At 47.5% G+C, this 19805-nt stretch overlaps 1 protein-coding gene across 1 annotated transcript; it reads left to right on the top strand.

Moving 5' to 3' along the window:
• Positions 1-13545, top strand: LOC116991872 (adhesion G protein-coupled receptor E3-like). The gene is made up of 9 exons (XM_033050848.1): positions 1-144; positions 1484-1636; positions 3439-3642; positions 4020-4255; positions 5044-5110; positions 8735-8835; positions 10138-10309; positions 11138-11231; positions 13475-13545. The coding sequence occupies exons 1-9, from the start codon at positions 1-3 to the stop codon at positions 13543-13545; spliced, it is 1242 nt and encodes a 413-aa protein (XP_032906739.1).
• Positions 13546-19805: the final 6260 nt, after the last annotated feature.

Raw genomic sequence — 19805 nt, 5'->3', positions numbered from 1 at the left:
ATGGAGCCAACGTTGGCGCAGGAGGGAGGCAGAAACGGCACCAGTGTGAAGTTCAATTCGAAGGTGGTGACGGTGACCAAAGTGGGCGGCAAGAAGCAGGGTCTGACACCAACCCTCAACATCACCTTCCGTGTGAAGGAGGAGGTGAGCCCGCACTCAGCGATGGGGCAAGACAGACGGCTGTCATGGCGGACCCTGAGATCCCTGCGCAAAAAAACCATTCCACCATCTTCAGCTATGCTTCCACCAGTGGGGGAGTCTAGGACCAGAGGCCACAGCTTCTGGGCGGTCACGGTGGCACAGCGGTAGAGTTGATGCCTTACAGCGAATCAGCGCCGGAGACCCGGGTTCGATCCTGACTGCGGGTGCTGTCTATACGGAGTTTGCACGTTCTCCCCGTGACCTACGTGGGTTTTCACGGAGATCTTCGATTTCCTCCCACACTCCAAAGACCTTCAGGTTTGTAGGTTAATTGGCTTGGTATAAATGTAAAAATTGTCCCTAGTGTGTGTAGGATAGTATTAGTGTGCGGGGATCGCTGGTCGGCACGGACCCGGTGGGCCGAAGGGCCTGTTTCCGCGCTGTATCTCTAAACTAAACTAAACTAAAGCTTCAGAACAAAAGGATGAAGCTTTAGAAAGGAGATGAAAAGTTTAAAAATGTTGCTTTAGATGTAGAGATTTCAGATTGTGGAGCATTGTAATGTGATTGTAGATCTGCTTCTATGGGCCAGCACTCAAATGTGCTTCACACCCACCGTCCACATCTTTGGACACCCTGTGTGTAGGGGAGAAGGTAGGGGGGCTGAAGATGTACTGGTTGGGTTGCACCTGGGCCTGGCCAAGTTGGCCATCCGCGAGTCACAGCGCCAGGCGGAAGAGGGCTCTGCCCATGCCGGCTACCTGCCCTTTTTCTGGGGTTACCTCCGCGCCCGGGTGGTGTTAGAGAGGGACTACGCGCTGTCCATGGGCACCCTGGGGGATTTCCGGGACCGCTGGGCACCGCGGGGGGTGGAATGTGTCCTTAATATGGATGGCGATATAGTTACTTGAAAATTCAGTGATTAGATAATTTGGTGATGTTGTATTATGCTGCTGGGTGCGTTACCACTGGTTTAGTTTGTAAAATATTATTTAATAATAAGTGAATAAATTATTTTTGATTTTTAAAACTATCGTCGCCTGGGTTGGATGCCAGCTTTGGAAACTTGTGCAATAAATCGATTCCAACATCTTCTATGTTTCCACTGATGGGAGAGTCCAGGACCTCAGCGCACGGCCATAGAGTCAGTGTGTGTGTGTGTGTGTGTGTGTGTGTGTGTGTGTGTGTGTGTGTGTGTGTGTGTTTGAGTGTGTGTGTGTGTGTGTGTGAGTGCTTGAGTTTGTGTGTGTGTGTGTGAGTGTGAGTGTTTGAGTGTGAGTGTGTGTGTGTGCATGTGCGTGTTTGTAAGGGAGGTGTAATACTCAGGTGTGCTTGCTTCCAGCCGGGCGATGATGGCAATAGGAAGAGACTCTGCGGCACCTGGATGGGCAACGGCTGGGCAACACATCAGGAGAGCAGCGGCAACAAGACTCACGCCACCTGTACCTACAACACCCTGTCCAGCTTTGCCCTGCTGCTGGCTCAGTACAAAATGGTGAGACGGGTGGAGAGCGGGCATGGAGCTGGGCATCGGGCAGCCGCTTGGCCCACGGTCCGGCAGCACAGGAACACAGACAGCAGGAACACGGGCGCCACACAGTGGAGTAGCTGGTAGAGTTGCTGCCTCACAACGCCAGAGACACAGGTTCAATCCTGACCTCTGGTGCTGTCCCCATATAAATACAGGGACACTTTAGTGTCATTTAATTTAGTTCAGTTCAGTTTAGCTTCTTTAAGTTTAGATGTTTACTTTCTTTCAGTTTAGTTTAGTTTAATTTATTTTATATTAGTTTGGTTTATTTTAATTTTGTTTAGTTTAGTTTAAATCATTTTATTGTAGTTTTGTTTTGTTTAAATAATTTTAGTTGAGATGAGTTTAAATTAGTTTTGTTTATTGTCACATGCATCGAATAGCGTTTTTGTTGCGTGATATCCAGTCAGTGGAAAGTCTTCACAAAAGTTTGCACGTTCACCCCGTGACCGCGTGGGTTTCCTCCGGGTGCTCCCGTTTCCTCCCACATCCCAAAGACGTGCGGGTTTGGAGGTTAATTGTAAATTGCCCCCAGTGTGTGAGATGTGAGAGTGGGATAACATAGAACTATTGGCCAGGTAAGCGTTGGCCAGGTTCTATCGTGACCTCGGTAAGCTCGCTCAGTGGAGTTTAGTTTAAATTAGTTTCATTTAGATTAGTTTTGTTCCGCTAAGTTCCGTTTAATTTAGACAATAGACAATAGGTGCAGGAGTAGGCCATTCGGCCCTTCGAGCCAGCACCACCATTCAATGTGATCATGGCTGATCATCCACAATCAGTAGCCCGTTCCTGCTCTCTCTCCATATCCCTTGATTCCGTTAGCACCAAGAGACAAATCCTGCCTTCTCCCCATATCCCCCTGACTCCGCTATCTTCAAGAGCCCTATCTAGCTCTCTCTTGAAAGTATCCCGAGAACCGGCCTCCACAGAGGAATTCCACAGATTCACAACTCTCTGTGTGAAAAAGTGTTTCCTCGTCTCCGTTCTAAATGGCCTACCCCTTATTCTTAAACTGTGGCCCCTGGTTCTGAACTCCCCCAACATCGGGAACTTGTTTCCTGCCTCTAGCGTGTCCAAACCCTTAATGACTTTATATGTTCAATGAGATACCCTCTCATCCTTCTAAACTCCAGATTGTACAATTTAGTTCAGTTTAGTTTCATTTAAATTTGCTTCATTTCATTTTGTTGCTTTTACAGTCAGTTGCCCATAGCCCACCGAGTCCACGCCGACTACTGATCACATGTACACTAGTTCCATGTTATCCCACTTTCGCATCCTACACTCCAGGGGCACTTTGAGGAAACCTACAGACCGAGACAAAATGTCACCCATCCTTTTTCTCTGAAGATGCTGCAGTTGAATTACTCCACAATGTAAACCAGCATCTGAGGAAGGATTTCGACCCGAAACATCACCAATTCATTCGCTCCATAGATGCTGCCTGACCCACTGAGTTACACCAGCATTCTGTGCATATCTTCAGTGTAAACCAGCATCTGCTGTTCCTTCCAACACATTTCGGCTGAACTGCTGATACTGGTTTAGAAAATAACCTCACAAAGTACTGGAAGGTGGACAAAAATGCTGGAGGAACTCAGCGGGTGAGGCAGCATCTACGGAGCGAAGGAAATAGGCGACATTTCAGGTTGAGACCATTCTTCAGACTCACAAAGTACTGGAGTAATTTGGTGTGGTTTGTGCTGCATCGTAAACTTGGACCATTTACATTGCGGTTGCCTGATGTTGATCTGTGTTGCCCTCAGGACCCGGTGCACAGTACCGCCCTCTGGTGGATCACTCTGCTGGTGCTGCCCGTGTCTCTCCTCCTCCTCTTGTTGTCTGTAGCAACCTTCTTCTGGTGCAAGGCCATCCGCGGCCTCTACACGCTGATCCAAGCGCACCTCTGCCTCAACCTCTTCCTGGCCGAGCTGCTCTTCCTCATCACCATGTTCATCAAACAGCAATCGGTAACGTGTGGGTGATGGGTGGGTGTGGGGTGGAAGTGGGTGAGGGATGGGGGTGGGGTGGGTGAGGGGTGGGTGTGGGTGTGGGTGTGGGGTGAGGTGCATGAAGGGTGAGGTTGGGTGTGCGGTGCATGTGATGTGGGATGGGGTGGGTGTTGTGTGGGGTGTGGGTGCATGAGGGGTGAGGTAGGTATTGGGCAGGGGGCATGGAGTGTGTTGGGTTGAGGGTGGGTGAGAGTGGGTGGGGATGGGTTGGCTGTTTGGGTGGGTGGCCTTGATTGGATGGGGGTGTAGGATGGGTGGAGTACGTGAGGTGTGGGTGAAGGATGGGTATTGGGTGGTCTCCAGTGGGCATGCAGTGACCACTGCTGTCTCTGCAGATGGTGTGTGCGTTGGTGCTGGGTAGTCTGCACTACCTGCTGCTGGTGGCGTTCAGCTGGATGCTGCTGGAGGCCGTACACCTGTGGCTGATGGTGCTCAACCTGAAGGTGGTGAACTTCACCCGCACACGCGTGATGAAGCGGCGATACATGTACCCTGCCGCCTACCTGTGCCCGGCGCTGGTGGTGACCGTGGCAGCCTCTGTCAACCCCCGCGGCTACTGGAGATATGACCGGTCAGTATGACATACACCGTCACACACGGTGACACACACGGTGACACACACGGTGACACACATCGTCACACACACCATCACACACACCGTCACACACACCGTCACACACGGTGACACACAGCACCACACACGGTGACACACACGGTGACACACACGGTGACACACACGGTGACACACACCATCACACAGACTGAAGAAACATCACCCATTCCTTCTCTCCAGAGATGCTGCCTGTCCCGCTGAGTTACTCCAGCTCTGTGTCTATCTTCAGTTTAAAGCAGCATCTTCCTTCCTACATATACCTGTTTGTACTGTGTGCTGCCTTTACAATCTCTGCTGTCCCAGAGCCACAGACTAGGCCCAACTCCTCCATGCCCACCCAGACGCTCCATTCAAGCTGACGCAGCCTCCAGTCCACTCACCCTGATTGGTGCTAATATCATATGGAGGAAGGAACTGCAGATGCTGGTTTAAACCGAAGATAGACACAAAAAGCTGGAGTAGCTCAGCGGGACAGGCAGCATCTCTGGAGAGAAGGAACGGGCGACATTTCGGGTCGAGACCCTTGTTCAGCCTCAAATACCACTTCTGAAACGTCAGCTCTTCATGTTCTCCAGAGATGCTGCCTGACCCGTTGAGTTATTCTGCGTCTATCTTCATTGCCGTTATCACCCTGGCTGTCAGAAGTTGTGATGCAAGACTTTAACAGAAGCCCCAGAAGGTTAAAAAAATACTTATTACTTTTGAAAATCCCATTGATAAATGAATAAATGTTTCTTTACTTGCAGGTGTTGGCTGGATCTGGAGAAAGGATTTATCTGGAGTTTGTTGGGTCCGGTGTCCTTCGTGGTTTTGGTAAGGTTGGAAGGAGTGATACAATAGACAATAGAAAATAAGTGCAGGAGTAGGCCATTCAGCCCTTCAAGCCAGCACCGCCATTCAATGTGATCATGGCTGATCATCCCCAATCAGTACCCCGTTCCTGCCTTCTCCCCATATCCCCTGACTCTGCTATCTTTAAAAGCCCTATCTAGCTCTCTCTTGAAAGTATCCAGAGAACCTGCCTCCACCACCTTCTGAGGCAGAGAATTCCACAGATTCACCACTCTCTGTGTGAAAAAGTGTTTCCTTGTCTCCGTTCTAAATGGCTTATTCTTTATTCTTAAAATAAGGGGAAAGCCATACGGTAGTGGGAGAGTTGAAGGTGGTGCCTCCGTGTGTGTGACCCTCCCATGGCGGGTGACTGCCTGTGGTCAGTCCATGGGTGACCAGTGCCTGGACATGTCACCGGCCACAGTTGCCCAAGCTGCTGGCTGCTGGTCCTGTTCCCCTCTCCCGCCCTTTCATCGCAACGAGTGTGACTGTGGAGGACGCCTGTGCGTGACTTTGTTTAACGTGGGGAGACTGGTGCACAGACAGCCCACCCCACGGTCCTTGACAGATCTGGGTCAGGATCCAGTGGCATGGAGTCCAAGACGACCGGAGACCCTTTTCTGCCGCAGCCTTCATCCGCCTTCCCAACCGATCCAGAACCAGGTATCACAGTTTAAGAACAAGGGGTAGGCTGTTTAGGATTGTGATGAGGGAAAAGCTTTTTCACCCAGAGTTGTGAATCTGGAATTCTCTGCCACAGAAGGCAGTGGATGTCAATCCACTGGATGTTTTCAAAAGAGAGTTAGATATAGCTCTTAGGGCAAACAGAATCAAGGGATATGGGGAGAAAGCAGGAATGGGGTATTGATTTGGGATGACCAGTCATGATCATGTTGAATGGTGATGTTGGCTCGAAGGGCCGAATGGCCTACTCCTGCACCTATTATCTATGTTTCTCTGATGAGGCAGAGTAAGTGGACCAGGCACGGGTGGTATCTCAAGGCCTGTCTATTAGGGTGGCACGGTGGCGCAGCGGTAGAGTTGCTGCCTCACAGCTCCAGAGACCCGGGTTCCATCCTGACCAGGGGTGCTGTCTGTACGGAGTTTGTACATCCGCTTCGTGACCCGCGTGGGTTTTCTCCGGGTGCTCCGGTTTCCTCCCACACTCCAAAGACGTACAGGTTTGTAGTTTAATTGGCTTGGTGTATGTGTAAATTGTCTCCAGTGTGTGTAGGATAGTGTTAGTGTGCGGGGATCGCTGGACCTGGTGAGCCAATGGGCCTGTTTCTGTGCTGTATCTCTAAACTAACCTAAACCAAACTCTCATCAAATCTCCACCAACTCTTTCTACACCATTGAAAGCATCTAATCTCCCCCTCACACTAGCTCCTGTATTTTGGTCTGCTTTGGACTAAACCAGTACATTCCCTCCCGCCTTGGAAACTTGAATCCTCTTTTAACCCTATTATTAGCTACTTGTTGCACAGAGATTTTTATTTTTCATCGGGGTGAAGTTTGCACCAAGTATGTTTATGAGTACCCTGGTGACATGTTGAATGTTTCATTTGTGGACTGCTCCTCAGTCCATGTTTTACAGTCATAGAGTGATACAGTGTGGAAACAGGCCCACACTGACCAACATGTCCCATCTACACTAGTCCCACCTGCCCACGTGTGGCCCATATCCCTCCAAACCTGTCCTATCCATGTACCTCTGTGTGTGTGTGTACATGAGAGAGAGGTGTGTGTGTGTGCGTGTCTGCAAATGTATGAGTGTGTGCATGTGTGTGTGCGTGAGTGTATGTGAGAGTGTGTGTATGAGTGTGAGTGTATGTGTGTGTGTGAATGCGTGCGTGTGCATGTGCGTGTGTCTGTGTCAATAGACAATAGGTGCAGGAGTCAGCCATTCAGCCCTTCGAGCCAGCACCACCATTCAATGTGGTCATGGCTAATCATCCCCAATCAGTACCCCGTTCCTGCCTTCTCCGCATATCCCCTGACTCCGCTATCTTTAAGAGCCCTATCTAGCTCTCTCTTGAAAGTATCCAGAGAACCGGCCTCCACCGCCCCCTGAGGCAGAGGTGGTGTCCCTACAGACAGCACCCGTAGTCAGCTTTGAACCCGGGACTCTGGCACTATCAGGCAGCATCTCTACCGCTGCGCCACCGTGCATAAATACAATCAAACCAAACTCAAGTACAACAATACGAGTGAAGAGAAATCTACCAGAGTGCAGAATATAGTTTCTCAGCATTGTAGTGTAGCAGTTCCACAGTGAGATTGGAAGATCACACAGTACTCTTGCTTATGGAAAGACTGTTAATTAGTCTGATAGCAGAGAGGAAGAAGCTGTTCCTGAGTCTGGTGGTAGGTGCTTCATAGAACACAGTACAGCACAAGAACAGGCCCTTCGGCCCACAATGTCTGTGCCAAACATGATGCCAAGACCAGCTCCTATCCACCTACGCATGCTCCATATCCCTCCATTCGCTCAGCATCGATTTGCCTGACCAAAAGCTTTTGTATCTTCTGTCTGACGGGAGTGTGGAGAATAAGGGAAGTGGAGGCTGGTGAATCTGTGGAATTCATTGCCACAGACGGCGGTGGAGGCCAAGTCAATGGATATCTTCAAGGCGGAGATAGATAGATTCTTGATCAGTACGGGTGTCAGAGGTTATGAGGAGAAGGCAGGAGAATGGAAGGAGAGATAGATCAGCCATGTGTAGGAAGGCACTGCAGATGCTGGTTTAAACCGAAGGTAGACGCAAAAAGCTGGAGTAACTCAGTGGAACAGGCAGTATCTCTGGAGAGAAGGCATGAGTGACATTTCGGGTCGAGACTGATGGAGTGAGTCTGAAGAAGGGTCTTGACCCGAAACATCATCCATTCCTTTGCACATATTGATTTCAGAAAAAGCACTACCACTTACGGCTGTGATTTTGGCCATCTTACTCAGAGTCCCCCTCCGCTGCGCAGGACAAGAGGATTTTTCCCATCGATGAAAAATAAAAGACTTATTAAGGTTTGAAAAATGTTGAGATTCTCTCTCCTGTCAATCATGCCATGAAGGCCACGCCCCGTCTGGTGGGAGAGGCTATAAAACCCGGAAGTGTGGGCGTGGCTAAGTCTCTGCAAGATGGGGGAGTGAGAGGTCACGACTCTCTGTCTGAGCTGTGAATCAAGTGAACACACTGAATATCTACTGAATTGTGTGTGGTTTTTATGTGTTTTTTTATATGGTTTTGTGGTGTGTTATGTGGTTTTATGGTGGTTTCACCCTGCTTGAAATGGTATACAGCATTTAAATTTGGTGTCCTTGCACCCTGCATGAAATGGTATGAGACTGCATTTGAATTTGGTGGCCTTGCACCCTGCTTGAAATGGTATGAGATCGCATTTGAATTTGGTGGCCTTGCACCTTGCTTGAAATGGTATGAGACTGCATTTGAATTTGGTGGCCTTGCACCCTGCTTGAAATGGTATGAGACTGCATTTGAATTTTGTGGAATATTGCGTTGGGGGACCAGCCCTCCCGTGTGAACATGGGACCCAACGGGTCCCACTTGGTCTAGTTGGAACTATAATTACGGTGCTGCTGTGTTGCAGGTTAACACGGTTTTGTTTGTCATGATCATATGGAACTTGAGGAACTTGAGGAATATCAAGGCTGCCCTGAACACCAATGTTTCAACCATCAAGGATTCCAGGTACGTATGAAACCTCACAAGAAACAGGGGGAGACAGAGGTCAACCATCGTAGGGTTGCTGGGTCTGCTCAGCTACAGTAAGGATATTGATCGCTAGCCAACAATAACTGAGAAGATACTCAGCGGGTCAGGCATCATCTCTGGAGAGAAGGAATAGGCGACGTTTCAAGTCGAGGCCCTTCTTCAGACCCAGATTCAGGGGAAAGGGAAACGAGAGATATAGACGGTGATGTAGAGAGATATAAAAAAAATATATAGAACGTATATAGATCACTTCGCCCAACACCTCCGCTCAGTTCGCAATAAACAACCTGATCTTCCAGTGGCTCAGCACTTCAACTCCCCCTCCCATTCCGAATCCGACCTCTCTGCCCTGGGCCTCATCCATGACCAGAGTGAGGCCCCACCGCAAATTGGAGGAGCAGCACCTCATATTTTACTTGGGTAGTTTACACCCCAGTGGTATGAACATTGACTTCTTCAATTTCAGGTAGTCCCTTTCTCCTTTCTTCCCCTCCCCTTCCCAGCTCTCCCACAGCCCACTGTCTCCGCCTCTTCATTTCTCCCCCCCCCCCACATCAGTCTGAAGAAGGGTCTCCACCCGAAACGTCGTTTATTCCTTCGCTCCATAGATGCTGCCTTACCCGCTGTGTTTCTCCAGCATTTTTGTCTACCTTCGATTTTTCCAACATCTGCAGTTCTTTCTTAAAAATAAATAGAACAAATGAATGATATGCAAAAATGTAATGATGATAAAGGATACAGGCCATTGTTTCCTTCTCTCCAGTGATGCTGCCTGATCCATTGAGTTACTCCAGCTTGTTGTGTCTATCTTTGGTTTAAACCAGCATCTGCAGTTCCTTCCCTCATGTTCCCAGTTCAGTTTAGTTTATTGTCACGTGTACCGAGGTACAGGGAAAAGCTCAGCGGAAAGACAATACGTGATTACAATCGAGCCATTTACAGTGTACAGATACATGATAAGGGAATAACGTTTAGTGCAAGGTAAAGCCAGCAAAGTCCGACCAAGGATAGTCTGAGAGTCACCAGTGAGATAGATAGTAGTTAGACACAAAATGCTGGAGTAACTCAGTGGGACAGGAAGCATCTCAGGGGAGAAGGAACGGGTGATGTTTCGGGTCGAGACCCTTCTTCATACTTGGTGTATGTGACCACTTCTTCAGACTGAGAGTTGGGGAGAGGGAGACGAGAGAGAGGGGAAGGAATTTAGGGGGTCGAGGGGATTTTGGGCATGGTTCACTGTTGGGTTGAGGTCCTCACCCTGTCTTTGTACATCACCAGGATACGGACCTTCAAGACCATGGCCCAATTCGTTGTGTTGGGCTGCTCATGGGTCATTGGACTACTTTTCCAGCTGAACGAGGACACCATAGTATTGTCGTACATATTCACCATTGTAAACGTCTCCCAGGGAGTGTTCATCTTCCTGGTCCACTGTCTGCTGAACCAGCAGGTAATCTGCTCTCACCCTCACGCTATTCTGCTGTTGGCCGGTGTGGGATAGTTGGGCCGAAGGGCCTGTTTCCACATATATCACTCTATGACTGCGATTCTATCCTAAACATTAGGGACAATTTACATTTTTTACCTAAGCCAATTAACCTACAAACCTGTACGTCTTTGGAGTGTGGGAGGAAACAGGAGCACCCGGAGAAAACCCACCCGGTCACGGGGAGAATGTGCAAACTCCGTACAGACAGCACCTGTAGTCAGGATCGAACCCGGGTCTCTGGCGCTGTGAGGCAACAACTCTACCGCTGCACCACCGTGTCGCCCTTCACCGACAACAGAATTCATGTTCATGAGAACAGAATTAGACCATTTGGCCCATCAAGTCCACTCTACCATTCAATCATGGCTGATCTGTCTTCCCTCTTGACCCCATTCTCTTGCCCTCTCACCATAACCTTTGACCCCCATACTAATCAAGAATCTGCCATTCTCTGCTTTAAAAATAACCAATGTCTTGGCCTCCACAGCCGTCGGTGTCAACGAATTCCATAGATTCACCACCGACTAAAGAAATTCCTCCTCATCTCCTTCTTAAATGAACATCCTTTAATTCTGAATCAATAGTTTGTAAGTATACAGTGGCAATGTAGGTTGGATGACACAAGGACTCAGATTTTCAAGTGACAAGGACTGAGTGTTTCCGCGCTGTATCTCTAACTAAAAATCTAAAGAACATTAATAAGCTACGGTTCGCTTTCACGTCGTCAGTGTACGGTCTCGTGGCGATGTTTTTGTGCTGATTTGTTTATTTACTGCCTTCTGTGGGCAGGTGAGGAGAGAATACAGCAACTGGTTCAGCCGTATGTGCCGAAGGAAGAAGGCAGAGGCGGCAGACATCCCCTCCCCCATCGCCATGAGTGACGGTGAGTGCCGATGACCAAACGCGCATGGTGCATTGCCGCAGCGAACCCCAGCCAGCTGCTGTGGCATGCGCTGCACTGGTGCCCCCTCTCCAATGCTCCAACACATGCCTCCATTCCTTCCTCCCCTTCCTGCACCATGGTGCAGCGGTAGACTTGCTGCCTCACAGCGCCAAAGACCCGAGTTCCATCTCCTCTCCACCTCCCATCCCTCTCTCCATCACTCCTGAGATGTCACCTGTACGGAGTCCCCTCTTTCCACCTCCCACTCCACCGGCAGCCCCACCCATGACTCTTCATACTGCTCAGGTCAAGGTGATGCTGGACAGACTGAAGCCAGGGAAAGCAGTGGGGCCTGATGACACCAGCCCAAGGCTACTGAAGACTTGCTCTTCAGAGCTGTGTGGTATTCTAACACACCTGTTCAACCTGAGCTTGCGTCTACAGAGGGTTCCAAGGCTGTGGAAAACATCTTGCCTGGTACCTGTCCCAAAGAAGACCCATCCCACTCTCCACAATGACTACAGACCAGTAGCGCTCACTTCACATATAATGAAGACATTTGAGAGACTTGTCCTTTCCTACATCAGGACTAGTGTGTCAAATCAAATGGATCCTTTACAGTTTGCATATCAGCCTAACATCAGTGTCGATGATGCCCTCATTTACATGCTGCAGAGGGTGTACACACATTTGGACACTACTGATGCATCTGTAAGGATTACTTTTTTTGACTTCTCAAGCGCCTTCAACACAATTCAGCCCCGACTGCTAGGGGAGAAGATGGAGAAGATGAAAGTGGATCCATCACTGGTACTGTGGTGTTTGGATTACCTTTCCCTCAGACCACAGTACGTGCGCCTACAGAACAGTGTCTCGGGCACCATCTTGAGCAGCACAGGGGCTCCACAAGGAACTGTGCTGGCTCCGTTCCTGTTTACCATCTACACAGCGGATCTCCAATATAACACCAACAGCTGCTTTTTGCAGAAGTTTTCGGATGATACAGCTGTTGTCGGCCTCATTAAAGGGGGCAATGAGGAGGAGTATAGAGACATAATAAGTAACTTTGTGGAGTGGAGTGCACACAATAACCTCCATCTTAACACCAAAAAAACTAAGGAGATAGTTGTGGACTTCAGGAGGGGGAGGAGGAGGACTCAAGCAACACCAATCACCATTAAGGGCACTGAGGTGGAGGTGGTCGCTAACCACAGGTACCTTGGGGTGCAGCTTGACAGTGAGCTGAACTGGAAGTGTCACATGGAGGCGGTGTACAGGAAGGGACAAAGCCGACTGTATTTTTTAAGGAGGCTGAGGTCATTTAACATCTGCCAACCCCTACTGTGCAGTGTCTACCATTCAGTGGTGGCCAGTGCTCTGTTTTTTGCTGGGGCCTGTTGGGGAGATGGCGCCCGTATAGCGGACAAAAACAGACTGGACAAGCTAATCAGGAAGGCCGGCTCAGTGGCTGGGGCTGAGCAACGAACGGTCCAGCAGGTGGCAGAGGCCAGAACTCTGAACAAACTGGGTTCAATAATGACCAACCCCACTCACCCACTCCATGCCCTGAAGGTGATCAAGAGCAGCATCTTCAGTCAGAGGCTGATTGCACCAATGTGCAAAACTGAGGGACATAGGAAGTCCTGTTTACCAGCTGCTATAAGGTTATATAATGCGCATAAATAACTGCACTTTTTTTTTTAATTAATTGTATTTTAACTTGTATTTTAACTTGTATTTTAACTTGTTAAGTATGGAAGCCATTTGAGGAAATATGTGGTGTTATGTCTGTCTTGAAGCTGTCGTGGCACTGTAATTTCCTGTAAAGGATTATTAAAGGTATAATCAATCAATCAATCTTGACTACGGGTGCTGTCTGTACGGAGTTTGCATGTTCTCCCTGTGAACACGTGGGTTTTCTCCCGGTGCTCCGGTTTCCTCCCACATCCTTAATTGGCTTTGGTAAAAGATTGTAAATTGACCCTAGTATGTGGGATAGTGCTAGTGTACGGGGATCGCTGGTCGGAGCGGACTCGGGCCGAAGGGCCTGTTTCTGCGCTGTATCTCTAAACTAAACGTCCTCGTAAATCTTCTCTGTGCTCAGATTATTATGATGCTTGGTGGGAGAACTGTGAAGGGGAAGGGGATGGAGAGAGAAAGCAAGGACTATCTGAAGTTAGAGAAGTCAAAGTTTAAACCAGCATCTGCAGTTCTTTCTTACACATATTTGGTTTTATTCTCAGGTTTCGAAGACTATGAGACTGTGAAGACAACTCAGTTGGACATTCAGAGGGAGAATATGGGCTCTGAATGATGAGCCAGTCAGCGTCTTCAGCTGCAAACTCTTCCAGCAGTGAATCATCATTTTGTGCCAACCATCCATGAATCCCACGGAGTTCAAACAAACCTGCAGATGCTGCAAGTCTGAAATAAACACCGGAAATACTCAACAGGTCAGGCAGCGTCTGGAGAAAGAGGAAAGGTTAGCGTTTCTGGTTGAAGACTCTTCATAGAGTCATACAGCATGGAAACAGGCCCTTCGGTCCAACTCATCCATGCTGACCAAGATGCCCTATCTAAGATCATCCCAATTGCCCAATTATCTTTATCAATCTAAATCGTTCCTATTAGGCTGTGGGCCGAGGAGCTTTTTCCTTCAGGTTCGTGACCCAGAGTCAGCACATACGACTGAACCAGTTGCTGTATTCTCTCCTCACCTGCCCACAGAGTCCAGTTTTTTGAAAAACTTTTTTGGAAGGTTTATAGGGATTGATTGAAATAGATATAAGATTTGTGGTAGAAATATAATTTTTATAGCATTTATTCGACCTATTAAAGACATCGGGAGCGTTTTCCAGAATTTGATTAGAGTATTTAGTTTCTTAAGTAAGGGACTATAATTGGCATTAAACATAGCTTGATAATTTCTAGTACAGGTAATTTCAATTCCCAAATATTTAAATTTTTCTGTGGCTATTTTAAAGGGGAATTTTAAGAGATGTGTTGAGTCTTTCGGTTTTATCGACATAATTTCACTTTTGTTCCAATTTATTCTGTATCTTGAGAAAGATCCAAAGTCCTCAATTAGATTTAATATGTTTGGTATACTAATTTGGGGTTTTGTGATGTACAGTAGTACATCGTCTGCATATAATGATATTATGTTATTTGAATATTTTGTATTATAACCGTAAATAACCGGGTGTGTTCTGATGTTTTCAGCTAGAGGTTCAATTACCAGAGCAAATAACAGCGGTGATAATGAACATCCTTGTCTATTGCCCCTTGATAATTGGAATTTTGTAGATAGTATATTATTAGTTAATATTCTAGCCGTAGGTTTGTTATATAATAATGTTATCCATGCGATGAAGTTCTCTCCCATTTGAAAGTTTTGCAATACTTTAATCATGTAATCCCATGCTACTTGATCAAATGCTTTTTCTGCGTCCAATGAAATGATTGATAACTCTTGTTCTTCAGGTTTGTGTGAATGCATTATGTTAAGCAGACATCTCAGGTTATTAAATGAGTATCTCTTGGGTATGAATCCCGTTTGATCCGCGTTTATTTTAAAGTTACTAACATATTTACTTAGTCTTCTAGCTAGTGTTTTCGCTAATATTTTTTGATCCGTATTTAACAATGCAATAGCTTTGTATGATCCTGGTTCTTCTATGTCTTTATCTTTTTTAAGTATTAATGTAATCATTGATTCTGCTAGTGTTTCAGGTAGGATTTGTTCCTTAAAAGCTTATGTATACATTTTCTGTAAACGTGGTGTAACTATGTCGTAAAAACTTTTATAAAATTCATTACTGAATCCATCTGGTCCTGGTGTTTTTCCATTCTTTAATGTGTTTATTGTGTCTTCTATTTCCTTAGATGTAATTTGTGCTCCCAGTTCCTCTTGTTCCTTCAATTCTAGGTTTGGAAGATTACAATTGTACAGGAGCTCTGAAACTTTATTATTGTCTGTTAGCGTTTTGGATGTGTACAAATTCTGGTAAAATTGAGCGAATCTTTTATTGATATCATTGGGTAGTGTTAATAATTCCCCTCTATCTGATTTAATCTTTAAAATTGCGTGGTCTTTTTCCCGTTTTTTCAGTTGGCGTGCTAGAAGTTTGTGGGGTTTATCCCCGAATTCAAAGTGTTCCTTTTTTGTAATTTGGAATAGTCTTATAACTTTATCTGATAATAACTTATTTAGTTTAAATTTTAATATTAATATTTTATTATGTTTATCCATAGTTGGATCTTTAGCATTATCTATATCTAGTTGTCTGATTTGTTCTTCTAATTGTCTTTGTTCATTCTTATTCTTTTTATTTTGAAAAGCTTGGTATGAGATAATGACTCCTCTAATAAATGCTTTGAAGGATTCCCATAGTAAAATGGGCGATATGTCTGGTGTATCGTTTGTCTCAAAAAATAAGTCCATCTGTTTTTTCAGATATATACTCCCTTGTGGGTCTTTTAAAATTTGCGAATTAAACCTCCAAAACGATTTATTCGTAGACATTCCTTCCAGTTTTTAAAAGAAAGTTAGTGGGGAGTGATCTGAAATCGTATTGGTGTGATATTTAGGGTTCATAGTATAAGGGATTAGTTTTGTATCCACTAGGTAATAATCTATACGTGAGTATGTTTTGTGTACCATTGAATAAAACGAGTATTCCCTTCCAGTCGGATTCGCGATCCTCCAAACGTCTGTTATGTTTGTATTTTTTGTGTATGTATTTAAGAGTTCATTAGTTTTAGATTTCATAATACCTCTCTGTTTTTGCATTGATTTATCTAAATACAGGTCTAAAACACAATTAAAGTCTCCTCCAATTATAACATTTTGGTAGTTGAAATCTGCGATTGTATTCAAGATTTTATTAAAAAATTGAGGATTATCAAAATTGGGCGCATATATATTTACCAAGGTGATTGGCGTAGCATGGATCTCTCCTGTAACTATAAGATATCTCCCTTCCTTATCTGATATAATGTTCTTTGATTTAAATGGTATTCCTTTGCGAATAATAATTGCGGTACCTCTGGATTTCGAGGTGTGTGAAGAGTGATATGTTTGGCCTATCCAATTCGCCCTCAATCTCATCTGATCTTGGTGTTTAAGATGCGTTTCTTGTAAAAAAGTAATGTCCATGTTGTATGATTTCAACTGAGCTAGTATCTTGCCCCTTTTATTTGGTTCATTAATACCCCTTATGTTCCAGCTACAGAATGTGATTACTCCCATTTTCTTTTGTTTATCGTCTTGCATTTTCGCTGATTTTAATACCCTTAATTCTTATGGTGCATCCATACCTCAGGTCAATGGATATTTGGTGAACGTTTACGCAACTAAATTCTTTTGGTAGATCCCTTTTGCGATTGCCCTTAAAAAAAACACATGGTTGTGACATATTGTGATTTTAAAAAAATTGAAAAAGTGAAATTAAAGTGTCTAGAGTAGTCGACACTGTAGTAAGTGCCCCACACTTCTGTGGGATTTGACATCAATTCGACTTCCAATGTTGATGTTATACAATTAGCTCCGCTCCCTTTATTACTCTTAGCATAGGAGGGCGGGACCTTTTCAAAATCAGTTGTATTTCACCCGGTTACACTATATATATATTTCATTAAGACTTATCAAATCGTATGTTCAGCTACTGGAAACTTATGTATCTAACACTTTTATCTGCTAACTATTTATAGTTATAGTTATACCTTCGATAGTAGTCAGCTGTCTGCTGAAGGGGTTAACCAGAATCAGGCTCTTGGAACTATGCCAGGTGCCTGATTCTCCTCCCTTCCCCCCCCCCCCCCCCCCCCCCCCCGAGCAGCCTTTCTTGGTTTGGACTGAACACAAGAACCTTGAATACCTCCAGTCAGCCAAGAGGCTCAACTCTCGTCAGGCCCGCTGGTCTCTCTTCCTCACCCGCTTCAACTTCTCCCTCTCCTACCGACCTGGGTCCCGCAACGTGAAGCCCAATGCCCTCTCTCGACAGTTCTTGGCGAAGGAGGAGCCTGCCTCTGGCCCCATGACCATCCTCCCGTCCTCGCACAGGGTTGCCTCCCTCACCTGGGAAGTGGAGGAGAAGGCCAAGGCGGCCTTGGAGAACCAGCCGGGACCCAGCGCATGCCCTCCTGTTCGCCTGTTTGTGGTTTCTGCCCTGCGGTCCGACGTCCTTCAGTGGGCCCACAGCTCTCGACTCACCTGTCATCCCGGCATTCAGCGGACCAAGGAGATGGTGCTACGGAGGTTCTGGTGGGCATCGCTGGAGGAGGACACTCGGGAGTTTGTCAACGCCTGTCCCGTTTGCAACCAGCACAAGGTCTCACACCAAGCTCCTGCGGGTCATCTGCTTCCACTGCCTGTACCCCATCGACCATGGTCCCATATCTCCCTGGACTTTGTTACCGGCCTGCCCCCATCCAGTGGTCACACCACCATCCTGACCGTGGTCGATAGATTTAGCAAGATGGCTCACTTCGTGCCCCTGCCCAAGCTTCCGTCAGCCAAGGAAACTGCCAAGCTCATGTTACTCCACGTCTTCCGGCTCCATGGTCTCCCCGTCGATGTGGTCTCCGACCAGGGACCCCAGTTTGCCTCTGTGTTCTGGAGGGAGTTCTGCATGCTTGTGGGGGCCACCGTGAGTCTGACGTCCGGATTTCATCCCCAGTCCAACGGCCAAACTGAAAAGAAGAATCAGGAGATGGAGACGGCGCTGCGGTGTATGGTGTCCAAGCATCCCTCCTCCTGGTCCCAGCAGTTGTTGTGGGTGGAGTACGCCCACAACACCCTGACAAGCTCGGCCACTGGGCTCTCCCCTTTCCAGTCTACGGGTTCCAGCCTCCACTGTTCCCGGCGCTGGAGAAAGAGGTTTCCTGCCCGTCCATCCAGGCCTTCATTCGTCGCTGCCGCAGGACGTGGACCCAAGCCAGGGCGGCTCTTCTCCGCTCCGTGGACCGTTACGCCACGGCTGTCAACCATCACCGCACCCAGGCCCCCATCTACCTCGCGGGCCAGAAGGTGTGACTGTCGACCCGGGACCTTCCCTTGAGGGTGGAGTCCAAGAAGTTGGCACCCAAGTTCATCGGTCCCTTTGAGATCCAGAAGGTCATCAACCCAGCGGCTGTGAGGCTCAAGTTGCCTCGTTCCATGCGGGTCCATCCTACGTTCCACGTGTCCAGTGTAAAGCCAGTCCGGGAGAGCTCCCTGGTCCCCGCAGTCCCTCCTCCTCCACCTCCTCGTCTCATCGACGGAGGCCCCGCCTTTACGGTGCACCGCCTCCTGCGCTCCCGCTGTCGTGGGAGGGGTCTCCAATACCTGGTCGATTGGGAGGGTTACGGTCCAGAGGAGAGGTCCTGGGTTCCTGCTCGACACATCCTGGACGCCTCCCTCATCAGGGAGTTTCACTGGCGTCATCCCGACTAGCCGTCCAAGTCCGCCACTCCTAGAGGGGTCGCCGCCCCTGAGACTCTGTCCCCTCTTCCTTCTGAGGCGCCCAGTGACGACGAGACGGAGCTTTCCTCTGATGCCATGGAGGAGGATGCGGACATGGATGTCTCGGACGAATATTAGCCCTCCTCCGGTCCCCCTCCTCCCACCCAACTCTGCGTGGGATTGGGTTTATTTTCTTTATTGTTTTTTTTGTTGAGGGTGGGGGGGGGGTTCTGTCACAGTCTGCCCTCTCCTCATTCTCATCCACTTCACTTCCCAGTACTTTTCCACCGGTCCCTCCTTCTCCTCACCTGCCTGCCTGCCACTCCCCTCTCATCAGCCCAACTCTCCTCACCTGTTGCACTCAGTTGCCTCTGATCACCTATTAACCCGGTATATAGACTCTCCTCACCGTTCACACAGTGCCAGATTGTTCTCAGCATTCATGCAAGACTCTCCAGCGATTTCCCGACTGCCTACACCGATTCAAACCTGCCTGCCCCTGACCATTCCGTCCTGTCGTCTATCCCTGCAACGGCTCCTCGACTTCCTACCTGGCTTCGACTCTCCTTTCGTCTGTCCCTCGCTGGTTTGTTTGCATCGTGTGTTGGATCTCCTGGTTACCGGACCTTCCGCTACCCCGACTACGTCTCCTGCCTGCCCCTCTTTGGAACCCTCGCTCAATCCTGAGCCTCTGTGTGAGTACGGTGTACCCATTCCTGTGTTACTACTCTGTGTTACAGTATCGTAATAAAGTTCATTACCAACTATACCTGCCTGATTCTGTGCTGCTATTGGGTCCAAGCTATACCCGTTACACTGTTTGTTAATATACCTTTTAAGCAAGTATCGTCTGACAAATTCAAAATAACATTTGCTGAAAATCTGAAATTGTAACAATGCTTGTAACAATAACAACATTGTAAGTTTAGTTGTGTGCATAAATAAAGAAATATATGATGTCTGGAAAAGTTAGGGAACCAGTTCTAAGGTGCAGGTGAGGTGATGGGGTGGGAGAAGGGGAAGGAACTAAATAGGTCTGTAATGGGATAGTAGAAACAAGGAATTGCAGATGCTCCCTTATACAAGACACAAAGTACTGGAGTAACAGCAAATCAAGCTGCATTTCTGGT

This window comes from Amblyraja radiata, chromosome 35 (assembly GCF_010909765.2).
Source record: "Amblyraja radiata isolate CabotCenter1 chromosome 35, sAmbRad1.1.pri, whole genome shotgun sequence".
NCBI lineage: Eukaryota > Metazoa > Chordata > Chondrichthyes > Rajiformes > Rajidae > Amblyraja > Amblyraja radiata.
The sequence above is the reverse complement of the archived record's forward strand: the minus strand, read 5'-3'. Positions and strand labels throughout refer to the sequence as shown.